At 39.1% G+C, this 18,626-nt stretch overlaps 1 protein-coding gene across 1 annotated transcript in view; it reads right to left on the minus strand.

The window, feature by feature from the left end:
* dph5 (diphthamide biosynthesis 5) overlaps positions 1–18,626 on the minus strand; it is a 58,458-nt gene that overhangs the window by 24,100 nt on the left and 15,732 nt on the right. Inside the window, exon 4 of the mRNA XM_078219350.1 lies at positions 1,066–1,186. Within this exon, the coding sequence (XP_078075476.1) occupies positions 1,066–1,186 (121 nt within the window). The remainder of the gene's footprint in view (positions 1–1,065; positions 1,187–18,626) is intronic.

Genomic DNA, 18,626 nt, shown 5'->3' on the forward strand with positions numbered 1-18,626 from the left:
CCGCTAAGAATCATCCCCCTGACCTTGCTGCTATGCACCTCCGTACTCCTCTCTCCATGAGCTCTAATATTTGAGAATATTTGGTCAGAAAAATGCTGTGATTGTTAAGCAAATATTACATTTACTCCAATAAAAGATACCACGCGTATGTGTGCGCACGTGCGTGCAAAAAATGTGGGACCATACGAGGAAACTTTGCAATTGGAATAGTTTGATTTTGGCAAAAGTCAATGGGAGAGTCAAACTTGAACTCAAAATGACAAAAATGAAAAATGGCAGGATTGCTATTTCTTATTCCAACACCATGTAGCGGGCAGTTGTCAGAGTTCTAGAAGAGGAAAATGAGGTAAAAAGGGTGGCAGGTCTTAGATTCATCTGGACATAATGCACTTTTCCAATGGGTCAGTACAAGGACAGAAGAAAATCCCACAGGCAAAGTTTCATTATAATATTTATCAATGTCATTCTGATGGTTCCTGTATCTTTTTCCTGTGTCTATAGCAATTGAAAATAACCTTCAGTAACTGAGTATCCAGGTTGTGGGAATCAGAACTTATATTTATATTGCACTTCTAAATTAAGAGGCATTGTAAAACAAAATAGGATCATTTTAAAAATCCAAAGATAAAGTACATTATAACAGCAACTTTCAGTCCTTTGTTGATAATTTTTGCTTTTTCGATTCCTGGTGTTCGTGAGTCTTTATGTTTTTTTTCCTGTAGCCACAATATTGTATTAATGAATTTCCTACTGTAATATGCTCTGTGAGGCACTGGGAAGAAAATAAGAATCACTTAAGGGGCAGGTTAGGATGCAGCCTTCGGTACCTAAGCATCTGCATTCGTAGAGAAAGGTGGGCAGAATATGCTTTGGCAAACAATTAGTGCATGTGGAGGCTTCAACTCGCAAGCTATAGCTGATTGAGAAACAAAATATTTCTGGTAAATCAACACTTGAAAATCCAAGAGCTAGTTTGCCTTGCCCATTAATTATATGTTTATTCATTTTCCTCTGGGATGTACAAGAGCATGTCGATAGAGGACAGAAGGCAGAAATATCACCCACCAAGTAAGCATAATGTGTGAACTCCAGTCTGCCGATTCCTTTTGATCTTGTCATAGAAGCTTTCAGGCTTCCAGGTCTCCGTCCAGAAAACGATGGATACGGTTTCTCCAAAATTATACAACTAGGAAAAAAATCAATATCAAAATTGACAAGGATGCATTCTTGTAAATGGATAAAACAGTCATAGCCCAGTCACAGAACAGCTTCACATATCTCAAATTTAATATTTTTTATACGACTCAAGTTATTTCGTAGATACTCCAACTTTTTGTTTTAGTTTCGCAGGTGAAGGGGGGAAATTTGCTTTTAGAAAACAATACAACAATTTCCTGCAATGCCATTCTCATTGCTTCAAAAGCACAAGTTGGGACATGTTCCTCCAATTTCTAACAGATGTGGGATGACAGTCAGGGTCTTAATCATTCTCAAGGAAAGAAAGTCCCACCACTCCTGCAAATAGTAACAGGATCTCCTCGGCAACAGTTTACAATTAACACAATCCCCTGATCAGCTGCATACCAAAGATCTCAGCAGCACAGGAACAATAGTCAATCATTTATAGCTACATGTATGTTCAATAATCTTCACTCCGGTTCTAAACCAGGTATTTCTCCAGCTCTTCTTTCCTTTAGAGCTGCAATCACTGGCTGTGATAGAAGTCTATTTCACACAAAATTTTGCTCGTCTCATTGCAATTTGCTAATTTTGCATTTAAGCATACTATTCCTGCAATCTTCATTTAAATTAATTAAACAACACTCACATAATCCCTGCACTCATTTCATTTATGAATCCTGTTTTTATGTGGTAAAAATGGAGTTTAAAATCACTCCACAGCCATTGCCCCTTCCGACCTCTCCGTAACCTATCCCATAAACACTCAGTTCTTCTTAACTTGACCTCTTGTGCGTTCGTCTCTTCCCCACCCCCCCTCACCCCCAGATCTTTTATGACTCAGCATCGGTTTATTTCCTTGCACCTCTGTGCAGTACCTTGCAATATTCTAGTGTGTTGAAGGTACTTTATAAATGCAAATTGTTGTTGCTATTTAGGTATTCCATATCGTACATCAATCTTAATTGAGGACATTAGTACTGTATATACTTCTCCATTACTCTCTGCAATTGTTTTGAATACAGGTACTTAGGTGGTCTCGGTCTGATTTTCCCTTTCTCAGTGAAGGAATTCCAAATCCTTGCTCATCATCTCTCAACACCCTTGAGCACTTTAGAAATATACATCGTACCATTGCTCATTTTCTCCTCCCCCAGCAACAGTAACAGATTACGCAGGAACAGCCTAGTTTGAAGATCTGGAATCATTTCTGTCATTCTTTTTGATTTGATTTATTATTGTCACATGTATCATCATACAGTGAAAAGTATTGCTTCCTGCACGTTATACAGACAAAACATACCGTTCAAAGAGAAGGAAATGAGAGAGTGCAGAATGTAGTGTTACAGTCATCACTAGGGTGTAAAGAAAGATCAACTTAATGCAAGGTAAGTCCATTCAAAAGTCTGACAGCAGCAGGGAAGAAGTGTTCTTGAATTGGTTGGTATGTGACCTCAAACTTTTGTATCTTTTTTCCGAAGAAGGTGGAAGAGAGAATGTCCAGTGTGTGTGAGGTCCTTAATTATGCTGCTGCTTTTCCGAGGCAGCGGGAAGTGTAGACAGAGTCAGTGGATGGTTTGCGTGATGGATTGGGCTACATTCATGACCTTTTGTTGATCCTTGCGGTCTTGGGCAGAGCAGGAGCCATACCAAGCTGTGATACAACCAGTAAGAATGCTTTCTATGGTGCATCTGTAAATGTTGGTGAGAGTCGTAGCTAACATGCCAAATTTCCTTAGTCTTCTGAGAAAGTAGAGGTGTTGGTGGGCTTTCTTAACTATAGTGTCGGCATGGAGGGACCAGGACAGGTTGTTGATGATCTGGACACCTAAAAACTTGAAGCTCTCGACCCTTTCTACTTTGTCCCCGTTGATGTAGACAGGGGCATTTTCTCCTTTACGCTTTCTGAAGTTGATGACAATCTCCTTCATTTTGTTGACATTGAGGGAGAGATTATTGTTGCCACACCAGTTCACCAGATTCTCTATCTCATTCCTGTACTCTGTCTCGTCATTGTTTGAGATCCGACCCACTACGGTGGTGTCGTCAGCAAACTTGAAAATCGAATTGGAAGGGAATTTGGCCGCAGTCATAGGTGTATAAGGAGCATAGTATGGAGCTGAAAACACAGCCTTGTGGGGCACTGGTGTTGAGGATCATCGTGAAGGAGGTGTTGTTGCCTTTCCTTACTGATTGTGGTCTGTAAGTTAGGAAGTTCAGAATCCAGTTGTAGAGGAAGGTGCCGAGGCCCACATCACGGAGTTTGGAGATGAGTTTTGTGGAAATAATAGTGTCGAAGGCTGAGCTGTCGTCAACAAATAGGAGTCTGACATAGGTATCCTTGTTATCTAGGTGTTCCAGGGTTGAGTGCAGGGCCAGGGAAACGGCGTCTGCTGGGGACCTGTTGCGGCGGTAGGCAAACTATTCTGGATCCAGGTAGTCCGGGATGCTGGAACTGATTTGTGCCATGACTAACCTTTCGAAGCACTTCATAATGATGGATGTCAGAGTCACCGGCCGATAGTCATTAAGGCACATTGCTTGGCTTTTCTTAGGTACCGGGATGATGGTCGTCTTCTTGAGGTAGATAGGGACCTCAGATTGTTGTGAAGAGAAGTTGAAGATGTTTGTGGATACCTCCGCCAGCTGATCCGCGCAGAATCTGACTGCACATCCGGGTACCCTATCTGGGCCAGTTGCTTTCCGTGGGTTGACCTTCAAGAAAGCTGCTCTGACATCTGCAATGGTGACCCCAGATACAGGTTCATCCAGGGCTTCCAGGATGGAGGGCATGCTCTCGCTGACCTCTTACTTAAAACGGGCATAGAATGCATTGAGCTCATCAGGGAGGGGTGCGTTGGAGCCGGCGATTTTACGTGCCTTCATCTTGTAGCCTGTCATGTCTTGCAGACCTTACAAACTCTCTTGAAGAAATTAATATCATTTTGAATGCAAGACATTCAAAAGTCACCCAGTATTCTAAGCTAACAGAGATCTGTAAAATATTTCTGGTTAAATTTGCAACAACAATTCTTAAATACAAAATTTCTAGTTACTCTTTTACGCAAGGCTTTAATAGAATAAAATTGTAACCAATTCCATCACCTCCCTCCCATGCCATTTCCTTCACATGCCATTCCATTCTTCTCATGCCATTCCCATCCCCCTCATCAATTCCAGCAATCTCACCTCAGCCATCCTGGAAATAATCTATCCAGTCAGGATAACTTGGGTGTTGGGCACGGATGAATGAACACCGCTCGACAATCACCAGGCAAGAGTGTTCTCTTCCTGTTGGGGAACACTTCAGCGGTCACGGGCATTCGGCCTCTGACCTTCGGGTAAGCGTTCTCCAAGGCAGCCCTCATGACACACGACAATGCAAAGTCGCTGAGCAGAGACTGATAGCCAAGTTCCCGCACACATGAAGACGGCCTCAACCGGGATCTTGGGTTCATGTCACACTATCTGTAACTCCCACGACTTGCCTGGGCTTGCAAAATCTCACTAACTGTCCTGTCTGGAGACAATACACATCTCTTTAACCTGTGCTTAACCCTCTCTCCACTCACATTGTATGTACCTTTAAGACTTGATTACCTGTAAAGACTCGCATTCCAACCATTATTTTGTAAATTGAGTTTGTGTCTTTATATGCCCTGTTTGTGAACAGAACTCCCACTTACCTGATGAAGGAGCAGCGCTCCAAAAGCTAGTGGCTTTTGCTACCAAATAAACCTGGTGTTGTGAGACTTCTTACTCCCTTAAACTGACTAGTCTGGACAGACAAAAACTGGGTATCATCACTTTGACAGAAAAATGCTGGAAAATTTCAGCAGGTCTGGCAGCATCTGGGGAGCGACAGTAGAGCCAATGTCTTGAGTCTGGATGACCCTTTGTCAGAGCTGAGAGGAAAGAGAGTCGGCAAAGATTTATTCTATGAGGGTAGGGAGGGTTGGTGGAATTGGACAAAGGGAATGTAAATGAACATGCAAAAGGCTGAGGAGGTGTTGAAAGTGTCCACCCTCATAATATAAATCTCTGCTTACATTCCCTTTGTCCAATTCCACCACCCTTCCCTACCCTCATAGCATAATTCTCTGCACACTTAATGGATAGAAACAGTTAGCATTCCAGGTTTTGTTGACCCTTCATGACCTGAAACATTGCCACCATTTCTCTCCACAGTTGTTGCCTGCCCTGCTGAGTATTTCTAACGTTTCCTGGTTTTTAAAATTTCATTACACTTTATTTTAAAAGTATGGGAGGAAAAAGTTTGGAAACCCTTAAACTAAAATTAGATCAGTAGTGTAATCTGTTCATATAAAGTTCACAAAATGTTCAGAAACACTAACCGAGAACATTATTGTGAATACAATAGATGAAATAAAGTTTTCAATTTAAAAGGACATCCAATCCAAAGCAAGAAATATGCAAAATTCTACCACTTGTTTTCTCCAATGAGAATGTGAACCACAAAGGAACACAGAAAGAAGCAGACAAAGCTGAGACAATTTTACAAGCAGGGTGCTCTCAGATCACCACTTGAAAAGAAGAATGTTTTCTACGTCTCAATTTATTCCTCACACCATGTCCAGATATCCCCAACCGCAGGACTATTTATATATATTTTATTTTTGGTAACTATTAGAACATGATCCAAATATTGTCAGTAAATGTCTAACATGTGTAGCAAAAACTCAGTGCCGAAGGATTAACCTCAATATATACCATACCCACACAGAATAGTTCCAGCACATCAGAAGAAACCCCATTATATTTGTACTTACGCAAAAGAGAGTCACCATACTGAAAATAAAACTGAAGTGGCCAAGCAAATCTATTACTAATTCTCTTAGGGAACACCAACTAAAAACTAACTTCAATTTTAGACCACATCAGCCACAGATTAGGGTGAAAACTGGTTACATATCTGAAAATTAAAAATGAATACCAAAGAAAGATAAAACTACCCAGTGAGGATTACTATTAAAACATTCTTTAATTTGATTTTAGCTGATGTTTTTCCCATAGATTTTTAAGTACAATGAGAATTTAATCTACACCTTTAATTCATTACATTTTCACACTCAACTTCAGCAGCAGACACTTTACAGGCGGAATTCTCTCAAAAACATTCGAAGTGTCGAATTCGCATGAAAACTGGATTCACATGAAAATTGCCTTGTAAAATTATAACTAAAGTACACGGTATTGTGTTAAGCCATTGGAGCCTGCAGCTGTACAGAAGATGCTACACAATTTGGTTGAAGTGAAATAAATACTTCTGTATAAGTTTTGAGAAGTAACTGTTATGCTCAATTATCACATAGGCAAATTTATGTCAAAATAATTCTCTTTTAAACAGAATTTTAAAAATAATTCACTTCCAGACTACAAAATACTCCAGTAGCAAAAGAATCGTATTTAATTAATTTAAGGATCCAAATTATACTTAAAGTGCCAAATAGAAAAGAGGAAAAGCTGAAAATACTCAGCAGGTCAATCAGTAATTGTAGAGAGAAACAAAATTAAAGTTTCAGGTCAATGAACTTTTGTCATCTTAAAGTTGCTAATGTAACCATGAATTAAGAACATTCAGACATTAGAAACAGGAGTAGGCCGTTTGGTCCCTTGATCCTGCTCCACAATTCCATAAGATCATGGCTGATCTGACTCTGGCTTTACCTCGACTTTCCAGCCTACCCCCCATAACCCTTGACTTCTTTGTCAATCAAAAATCTATCTCCGCCTTAATATATTCAATGATTCTGCCTCTACAGTTCACTGGGGAGGAAAATTTCAAACACTAATGACCCTCAGAGAAGAAATTCCTCTTCATCGCCGTCTTAAATTGAAGATCCCTTATTTTACACTGGGCTTCCAAGTCCTATATTTTCCCACGAGAGGAAATACTCTCTCAGCATCTACCCTGTCAATCCCCCCTCAGAATAACACATCTTTTAATAAGATCACCTCTCATTCTTCTAAACTCCAATAAGTAACTGATATCTGATTATCAGTACTATTGATCTCAGTTGATTTGTTATCTAGACCTTATGGCAATATCAATTACAGATAGCCCCACTTTAGCAACAGCTAAACAGCAACTTTGGTTTTCCATGATCAACCGTGCATCCAGCTACCCTTGCACAAGTTTCTGTAGCATTTGCAAGTATACAATGGCAATAGCACCATTAGTTTTGCCATTATTTTGACAGCAAATTATAGCCCAATATTTCTAAACATAAATATTCAGTCAGCTATTAAATACAAATATTAGTCCTGAATCCTGAAGCCACTTCCAATAACTCTAATGACCCCATCAAGAGAAATTTCATTGTGTGTGCTTCCACTGCTTACTCAGGTAACCTTACAAAACAACAGTAACCTTCCCAATAGAAGGCCATAGCTTGATTATCCAAAACTTTGTCATTCAAAGCTGCCAGCTTCAGCTGGGTACTGTTATCTCTCAGTTGATCAATTAAATAAAGACACTATTACAGAAGTGAAACTGGAAGTGAGGCTTTCATGTCAGTATCAAGGGAAGGGTCCCACTCAGTCCACACAAACCTGCTTGATTGTAACATTGCACTTCGTGCGCGTTGTGTCTGCCTCCCAAAATTAATATTCCATTATTTTAATCCTTTAAAAAGTATCTGGTTGAGTACTTGGCACGCCATAACATCCAAGGCTATGGGCCAAGTGCTGGCAAGTGAGATTAGGTAGGCAGGCCAGAACCTTTCATGTGTCGGTGCAGATTTGATGGGCCAAAGGGCCTCTTCTGCATTGTAGTATTCTGTGATTCTGTAATATATAGAAGAGCGGGGCTGGGATAGAATGATTTTTGGTCCCTCAGGGAATTGAGGGATATGGGGAATGGGCAGGAAAATGGAGTTGACGCCCAAGGTCAGGCATACTTGTATTGAATGGTGGAGCAGGCTCTATGGGCTACATAGTCCACAGCTGCTCCTATTTCTTTTCTGGTTCTTGTGGAAGAAGCTAGGTGGGAATATAAATTCAAGTATACCAACAGGGTGAAAAGAGTCAGAGTAGGTCTAGCTAAATCATAAAGTAATGATTACTTGATACTAATCTTGGGTTTTAAAAGCTTGCAGATTATAGGAACAGATACTTTTGCGGACTTGTTAAAGACCAAGTTAGGAGTAGGAGAACAGTGGGATTTCAACAGACAGGAAGAACAGCATGTAGGACGCTATAAAAGATCAGTCAAGCATAAATAATTGCCCTTTTCCCATTTAAGCGCATCTCTCAGTTTAACATCCAGCAGTACATTAACTCCCCTAATATCCTGGCCTCCTTTGTGCATGACAATGATTACAAACATTTATCACAGAATCCCGACAGTACAGAAGGAGGCCATTTGGCCCATCGAGTCTGCACTAACCATAATCCCACCCAGGCCCTATTCCCATAACCCCACGCATTTACCCTGCTAATCCCCCTGACACTAAGGTCAATTTAGCATGGCCAATCAACCTAACCCGCACATCTTTGGACTGTGGGAGGAAACCAGAGCATCTCCCCTACAAACTGACACTACTCTTCTCACAAGTAATTTCTGTCTACTACCTGTTAACTAATTTTGTCTCCAGCACTAAATTCTATTCTAAATCCCCAAGTCTAAGATTAATAGAAACATTTCATGTAAAACTGTTAATCTCCTAGTTAGTTTATTTGTAATATCCTCACAGTTAAGTTTTCAATCTTTTCTATCTAATTGTAACTACAGAATCTCTTGTCAGAACCCCCCCTTCTGCTCCTTCACCGTTATCTCTGGTGTCCCTAAGGATCGATCCTTGGCCTCCTCCTAGTTTCTCATCTAATTGCTGCCCCTCAATTGCATCATCCAAAAGCACAGTGTTCGCTTGCAAATAATGTTGACAACATCCAGTTCTACATTACCATCATCTCCCTCCCTCCTCTGCTGTTATCCCAGAACTCAGGGCCTCGGCAACTTAAGGTGCAGCCACCAGTAATAGAGCTATTAAAATCAGGGATACTCAAGATGGAACAAAATAGAGCAGCGCAGCAACCACAAGGGTTGTGGGGCTGAAGGAGATTAGAGTTAGGGAGAGGCAAGACCATGAAGAGATTTGAAAACAAGGATGAGAATTTTAAAATCAAAAGTGTTGCGTTACCAGGAGCCAATGCAGATCAGTGAGCAACGGGATGATAGGAGAACAGGACTTGGTGTGAGTTAAGACATTAACAGCAGAGGTTTGGGTGCTCTCAAGTTTATGGAAGGTACGATGTTGTTGCTAAATTATCAGACTGCTTCTCTAACATGCAGTACCAGATGAGCAGAAATTCCCTCTAATTAAATATTGGGAAGACTGAAGCATTTGTTTTCGGTTTCTGCTCCAAATCCCAAACCTTAGCTACAGCACCATCCCTCTTCCTGCCAAAACATTCCTGGTTGGTCCCCCACATTATACCCTCCATAAACTTGAGATCATCCAAAACTCTGCTGCTAATGTCTTAACTCACACAAAGTCCTGTTCTCCTATCATCCCGTTGCTCACTGATCTACATTGGCTCCTGGTAACGCAACATTGTTAATTTTAAAATTCTCATCCTTGTTTTCAAATCTCTTCATGGTCTTGCCTCTCCCTAACTCTGTAATCTCCCTCAGCCCCACAACCCTTGTGGTTGCTGCACTGCTCTATTTTTTTCCATCTTGAGTATCCCTGATTTTAATAGCTCTATTACTGGTGGCTGCACCTTAAGTTGCCTGGGCCCTAAGCTCTGGGATACCCTCCCTATACCTCTATATCTCACTTTCCTCCATTAAGATACACTTAAAAACCTACTTCTTTGATTAACCACCATCTGACCTAATATCTTATGTGGTTCAGTTCATATTTTGTTTAATAGTGCATCTGTAAAGCATCTTGGATGTTTTATTAGGTTAAGAGTACTATATAAATATAAATTGTTATTGCTTAGGCATAATCTTCCCCTTCTAAATTCATGCTTGCTGTTTGCCATTAGACTATTGTTGTACTGATACTTCTCCAGTCTACTTCTTAGAATGTAGAATCAGAGAATTTTACATCATATAAGGAAGCCATTCGGACCATCGTATCTGTGCCTTCTCCTTGAAAGAACTGTCCAATTAGTTCTACTTCTTTCCTCTTTCCCTATGGCTCTGCAATTTTTTATTTTAAAATATGAACTCAGGCCACTTCTGAATTATTAAATAACATTTTTCCATTATTTTACTACTCATCATTGTGAGACTAACTAACCTTTGGTTCTTGGGTCAGGTCTGTTTGCTTGCTCCAGTCCAGTGGAACACTCTCAGTAACAATGATTCTTTCACACTGTTAATCAGTCCAATATAGATTTTCACTATCTCTTTCAACACCCTGGGGAAATTATCATAACAGGAAATAAATGGGATGATGATATATCCCATCTGTCCTAGATTTATTAGCCCTCTGTTATCAGAAAGCTAATAATACTTCTGCTTCATTGATTTCAAAATATTCTATAAAATTTAGTGCGCAATCATTGCCGGATAGCAAGTTAGCATTATCCCTCGTTGACAAATGTTTGTAGAAAACATCTATTAACTATTTGGACTCATTGCTGAGAATTCATCATAAATCTTACCCTTTAGAATTCTAGCTTTCTCTAACTATTCCCAAAGTTTTCTTCATTCTTTTTCCATGCAAGTTTTTTAACAGATGGCTTTATTTCCATTTAATTTGTCCTCAGACATAGGAGACACTAGCAAGGCTGCATTTAGTGTCCATCCTTGTAATCCTCATGAGGATGGTCCTCCCAGAGTGGTGTTCATAGCCTTAGTTATACATTTTATGGACTTCCTGTTCAACTTATCCTTATTTCTCTTGGGCATGTGTCATTCTCATTATTTTGTTATATTTTGAAAAGCATTTAATTTGTCCTCAACTTGGAAAACTTTCAATAATACTTGGCAAGTTGTGATTTTAGTAGAGCAAGAAAAGGAAGTTCAGAGAAGCAGTGACTATTGGCTATATCAACAGAATCAATGATCAATGTGATGTAGAAAGGGGCCAAGCCTAGAAGCAAAAGTAAGATTGCCAGACAGGTAAGAATGTTATTTTTGTATCCTGCCCAAGCCATGTCAGAGGTTCTGTTAACAGTATTCCAGTCTCAGAGTTACTAAAGAGAAAATAAGTTAGAGAAAAAAATGTGCTTTTTGGATCAGCTTTAGCAATAAGGAAAGGGAAGAGCAGAGAAGATAACGGCAAAGGTTATTAACAGCAGAGTGATGGTAGAGCGAGAAGTAAATGTCAGATAGGAATTGAAAGAAAAAAGATTTTAATTTCCCAAAGGATGTGGAGTTTAAGATGTAGTGATTCAATAACTGTGGAATGAACATGGCGTGCAATCTAAAAAAAGTTGACTAATATGTATCATCATCAAAAATATATCAAGGGCTGAAGAGTAGCTCTCTGATATGGAGAAAGAACAGAGTAGAGTCTCGAGATTCTCACTTTAAGGGAAAAAATCAGATGGTGAGTAACTAACTGCAACCGACAATGAAATGCAGGGAAACTAGACAACAAACTTCAGCGAATATAAAGCCTTAATCTAAGGCCATGTAGCTATAGTTTGCATGGGATGTCTAGTGAAACAGCATCTTTCATGAGGATATTTGAAAACATACCATTAAAAATCAGAAATATATAAAATTGTATTTCTCACTAGATAATTAAATCACAGACTTATTTTTGTGATGAGTCCACATGTAGCTTTTGTCACTAAAATAGTTTTACATTTGGCAACCAAACGGGCAGCAACATATCCCTGTATGGGAAGAGCACCCATAATCAGGGAACGATTTGGTTCCATATTGAGAAAAAGATACATTAGTTCTTAACATACTATTTAGTTTACATTTTTCTTTCCTGCTATTGGAAGAGATAAGGATAACAGCCTTGCACTTTTCCAGCAATTGTGTTTGTAAATTAAGCATTTAGTATAGTTCACATCGCACAACTGGGATGATATCCCTAACTTTGCTTTAAATGCTGATAGGATTCACCAAATGAGGCATGACCACACCCACATACTGTTTCTAAAAATGTCAATAATAACTATTCCTTGTTGGTGTGGTAACACTCTCACCTCTGATTTGGAAGGTGAGGTGGGAAGTTGTCAAGAGTTTAAAATCCAGTCCAGGGATTGAGCATATATCTATCTAGGTTGCCATATCAGTGCAATGCTGCATTGTTCTGAACATTGCCTTTCAGATAAGACATTAAACCAAGGTTTGTTCTTCCTGTAAAGATGGAGCAGGCACATTCCAAACGACATTTACTCTTCAACCAACACCATCAAAACAGATTAACTGGTCACTTATCTCATTGTTGTTTGTGAGATATTTCTGTACATAAAATGGCTGTTATGTTTGTCTACAAAATAGCAATGATAACATTTTCAAAGCAATTAATTGGCCGTAAAGCATTTTAAAACTTCGAGGATTCGAAAGGCACTGAACACTGCAAGTTCTTATTGCCTTTGTTCTTTATGAACAGGAGTACAAAGCATTTTCAACTGGTTATGAGCTTCTCCAGATGCTCACAGCATGCTCTGTGCTCTCCACTGTAATCCATGAATATATTGTTGAAACAAATGTTACATTTTGTTTCAGTGCTGAGATATTCCTCTAATCTTCAAGACACTAAGTATTATACATGAGCAGATTACTAATTATGGACATGGAAAATAGTTGCGATTTCAAAATAAATCATTAGCAAAAGCTGTCACAATTAGAAAAAGTTTTTCCAAAATTAAAATACTAACAGATATAATTCAGCATCATTGCCCATAACTCAATTTGTATCATCTGATGCATACCCTGATTAGACAGAATATCAACTTCAAGAAAAGACAGTAAAGATGTTTCCTGTTGTGATGGAAGAAAAAAATTAAACTTTTCACTGTTAGAAATTTATTTCCTCATCTTTAGACTCTGATTGTGTTTAATACTATTTAGCAATCAAAACTGAATGACACAACTTAAAACAATGGCCCTGAATTCCAATAAGGTATGAGAAGGTATCCTGTATTTTCCAATGATTTTAACTGGTAACAGCCAGGTAAAACCATTTTTTCCAACAGCAAACAAGGAGTCTAGGAGTCTTGAACACATTAGTTTGCATATCGCTCTGAAATAGAGATAACAGCCCTGTAGGTGTACCAACAATAAATGGGCAATAAATGCTAGCCTTGCCAGTTATGCCCCCACCCATGAACAAATAAAGAAAATCCAAAATGGATTGTGCATGCAGCTGGATGATGGGAGATAACAGAGATGGATTGTATATGAAGATGGATTACAGAAGTAGCAGACATGGATTGTGTTTGTAGTTGGAGTACTGAGATAGGAAAAATGGATTAAGGTTTATTTAAAATCATGTTTTAATCACTTCTCAGCCTTTTGGCTAAGATCAAGCATCAGATCAAGCCCAAGATCAGGTTCAATACATTTTCTTGCAGCTTGGATCTTGTCGGGGGGGGGGACCCTGAATTGGATTCAATTTGAATCTGAATTGGGTTTTCGAGCAAGCAAGGAGATGGATGAAGGGCTTGCCCTGTCCACCCTGCGCTTTTGTTTTGTAACTTTAAGAAAGGAACACAAAAAAAAGCCTTGTTTTAGGTTGGACAGGACTCCAATCCTATGTTTACACGGAATTCTTGACATTTCGTTAACATTTATTTATTCAATGAATGTGAGCATCTCTGGCTGGGCCAGTATTTATTGCCCATCCCCAACAGCCCTTGAACTGAGTGACTTGCTAGACCATTTCAGAGAGCAGTTCAGAGGGCAATTCACATTGCTGTGAATCTTGAGTCACATGTAGGCCATATCAGGCAAGGTTGGCAGATCTCCCAGATGGGTTTTTATGACAATCGACAATGATTTTGTGGTTAGCATTAGACTTTTAATTCAAGATCTTTTAAAAATTGAATTCAAATTTCAACATCTGCCATGGTGATCTGAACACCCGTCCCCAGAGCACTGCCCTTGGTCTCAATTACTAGGCCAGTGACAAGACCACTATGCTAATTTAATTTGTACTCTAGTTATCCATGTTCACAGCTAGACAAAGTTCCATTTTGGTTTCATACTTGCTCAATGAACGTGGCAGAGACAACTCCACCATATTATGTGCATCTGTTGGCATAGCTTCTGTTGACATAGCTTCTGTTGACATAACTGTGAACAGGAAAATATTTTACTGACGTTATTGACAATTCAGTGAAAGGTTCCAGCCAATGAGCAATGTTATCAATAAAACCAATCAAATCCCGTGTGATATCTTGAGCAGCATTTAATTGAAACTAACACCCATTTTTGGACCCCCACACAGATAACTGGCACAGCTATATTTGGAGTTTTGGACATCCAGACTTCAAAAAAAAAACAAACCAATGCTTTGAAAAGAGTTCAGAGAAGCACACCAAATAAATGTCTAGAATTCAACAAACAGCGTGAAGATGCCTGAAGACTTGAGAGTGTTAGGTGTTTGAGGGGGAAAAAGGGTGTTTGGAATTTAAGCTTTTTGGAGATGGAAATGAAGGAGATGAGGAAGTTCATTTGAGGTCAACCAAGTCAGTAAGACTGAGAATAACGATATTTTGCCTTGGGTATCATCTAAATGAGACCAGCAAGTTGCAATAGCATGTTGGATGCTCCGTGCAACATTCTGGCCAACTGGTTTTGGGCTATATTCAGAGGAAATACATGTGGCAAAGTCAGTCTTGATTAGCACAGGCACCTAATTTGTTTGTGCAAAGGACCTGTTTAGATGTAGCCACGGGAGAATCTTTTTCTTCTTTTACCGATATAGTGATTGTACATTTCTGCTGTGGAATGTTTGCGTGCAAGTCACCTGCCATATTGGTCACTTAAGCACCTTTTGTTTTCTGTACTTCTAAAGCATGTGCAGCACATTAATAGGGACGGCACAGTGCTAGCACTGCTGCCTCACAGCGGCAGGGAAACGATTCCCGGCTTGGTTCACTGTCTGTGCAGAGTCTGCATGTTCTCCCCGTGTGCGTGGGTTTCCTCCTGGTGCTCCGGTTTCCTCCCACAGCCTGAAAGACGTGCTGGTTAAATGCATTGGCCTTGCTAAATTCTCCCTCAGTGTACCCAAACAAGCACTGGAGTGAGATGACTATTGTTAATGGAAGCCTACTTGTGATACTAATAAATAAACTAAAACAAAAATCTGCATGTTTGAAAATGTGTGTTTTCCAAGCTACATCAGAGGGAGGTAATTAATTTTTCTCCTGGTGATGTTTTCTAAAAGCATGGCTAACATTTGCAAATTACAAAAATACAGTTTATGAGACAGATAAAAGCAAAATACTCGAGATGCTGGAGACTTGAAATAAGAATAGAAAATGTTAGAAAACTCAGCAGATCTGGCAGCATCTACGGACAGAGAAACAGAGTTAATGTTTTGAACCCAAAGTTCCACTTGTATTAAATGTCTGTAAATTCTGAAATGCTTTATAGGGGGTGGGCAAAACCACATTTTTGGTGCTTGACCTTGGTGAAAGGCGAGCTTCATAACTTTAAGGTGAAAGCCTCAAAATAATTTACAACTATATAAAAATGTAACTAAATTTCATCAAACCTCAGATCACTCAACTTCTAATCTTTCCAAAGTGCAAAGGTTGAATCCCTAAAAAAGGGTGTTTGGAATCTAAGCTTTTTGGAGATGGAAATGAAGGAGATGAGGAAGTTCACATTATTCAAGGGCCATTTAAAGTGTGAACATAAAATCAATAGAACCAGAAACAGTCTATTACATCAGTATTGATAAATAATTTCTACCAGATTTTTATTTTAATTTTCTTTTGAAAAAATAAATCCCTGTATCCAGTTAGACAATGTTTATTTGTACAAAACCTTCTATTACGTGGGCAAGTGCTCTGTACTGCCGGAAGAATCAGCCCCAAACAATACCATTTACAACAAGTGACTTTTTTATACTAGGATTTAAGACTGCACAGAGCTTTATAGGAGGGAATGGAACCATTATTTTACAAAACATATGCATGTGAAGGCTTCAACGGAGAAATGCAAAGTATCCCAATATATCCTAAAATATTTAGTTCTCATCAAGAAAGAGATTAAACGGGAAAGGCTGGCTATAGTAGAATGTTGCTGTATTGGCTGTAAACACCATAATACTACATACGTAGTTCAACACGTCAAACTATATAAATAATAGTACTGGTTACCACAAGAGACTTCAGCTGTTTATAATGCAGTGAAGTGAAACAGATGTGTTTTACAAACACAGCTAAAGGTAAAATTAAAGAACAGGAACTTCACACTGACAACAGAGCCCATAATATTAACCATGAAAGTGGAACAGACTTCTCTTTCCTCGTGTGGTTACTGCTGTGGACCAAAAAAAAAAGTAATTTCAGAAGGTTATTGGTCACTGTGAACCACAATCCATTTGGTCACAAAATAGCTATTTCTATATTATAGATGTTTGAGTTGTGGTATTGTAACCAAACAAATTATTCCCTGTTGGTTACTTCCAGCAAGACCCTGTGCTCAGCATTATAGCTGTCAAACTTCCCTTTTGAAAATCCTAAATCACTGATTATTCTCCATCTGTGGGAAGTTGTATCAAACTAATTGTGGAATGAGACCAGATCACCAGCAAAGTTTAAAGTACAGAAAATAAACAGCATCACAGTTTTAATTTTAGTCATGGCTCAATGGTAACACTCACACCTCTGAGTCTCAGGGTTGTGGGTTCAAGTCCCTCACCAGGGACTTCAGCAGAAAATCTAGGCCGATGCTCCAGTACAGCCCTGAGGGAGTGAAACTTGGATGCAGAATATCTTATGACACTATTCAAACAGGAGAGCTCTTCCTCGTGTCAAGACGAATATCGGTCCCTCAATCAACATCACTACGTGGCCATTCTCACATCACTGTTTCATGGGAACTTTCTGCTTGTCAATTGGCTGCCGTGTTTCGTACATTACAACAGTGGCCACATCTCAAAAGGTACTTTGTTGGCTGTGAAGCTCTTTGTAATTTCCCAAGGTCATGAAAAGCACTCTATAAATGCATATCTTTCTTTTTAGGCAACTTAGCAAAGCTTACTATTTTAAAATGTTACCAAAATAACCAAAGCAAGTATGGCAAAGGGGATGGTGGCAGGTGGGATTGCTCTTAAACCTATAAAGTGGAGGGGTGGGGATGGTACTAACGTCAAGTTACTGTGAACCAAACAGTGTTTGTGGAGTTACAGTGGTTACAATTAATTTAGTAAGAAGTTTAACAACACCAGGTTAAAGTCCAACAGGTTTATTTGGTAGCAAAAGCCACACAAGCTTTCGAAGCTTTGCTGTGTGGCTTTTGCTACCAAATAAACCTGTTGGACTTTAACCTGGTGTTGTTAAACTTCTTACTGTGTTTACCCCAGTCCAACGCCGGCATCTCCACATTACAATTAATTTATACATTGTTCATTGTGCATCACCCCATTTAAATATTATTTTGAGCTTAAGACACTAAACTCTTGAGACCATTACGTGCACAGTAACAACAATACTGGTATCATTGCTATAAATGTGAAAGCTGAAACTAAGTTGGTGGATGATGTCACTTAGGTTAACAGGGAAGTAGTGATAGATGAGACAGTCCATTCCAATGATAAAACAAACATAACTTCACAAACCGCCGCTGAGAAGTCCGTGGTAGAATGGTGTCTAGTTTTTACATTAGCACAAATTTTCTGATCTGTTAAACAAGCCAAGGAGCTATAGTTTCCTGGCCAACATGTCATCCTCACCTAATATCAGCAAAAACAGTTACTAGTGCTATTGAAAAACAGCCACCAAGTTTCCCTATACTGTAAAAGTCACTATACGTCAAACTGAATTAGTTGTGCATAATGTGCTTTGGATGTTTTAATAAGATGAGTGCATTATATAACAAAATTACAAGTCAACTCTTGTACTGAAGCAATGCCTCTGGATTTAAGAAATAAAAGGAAGAATGAAATTAAAGGGAAATTGTAAAAATTACATAATAACGCTAATTAACTAATCAAATGCTCACTGAAGTCAGAAGCATTGTGTCATGCAAAGAATATTGAAAATCTGCAACTTTCTCCCCAAAAAGCTGTTGAAGCTGGGTTAATAGAAAATTTCAAGCCTGAGATTGATAGATTTTTATTGGGCAGGGATATTATGAGATATGGAACCCGAGTGGGTAAATGGAGTTAAGAAACAGATCAGCCATGGTCTAACCGAGCAATGTAACAGGCCTGAGGAGTTGAATGGCCTTCTCCTGTTCTTGTGTTTTTAGTTTTTAAGTGGCATTACTACCAACGAGTTTGTTCACAGAACAGGGCCAGGCTTTTCTTCCCTTGTCTGGTTACATCTGT

The sequence above is a fragment of the Mustelus asterias genome, chromosome 8 (assembly GCF_964213995.1).
Source record: "Mustelus asterias chromosome 8, sMusAst1.hap1.1, whole genome shotgun sequence".
In the NCBI taxonomy this organism is placed as follows: Eukaryota; Metazoa; Chordata; class Chondrichthyes; order Carcharhiniformes; family Triakidae; genus Mustelus; species Mustelus asterias.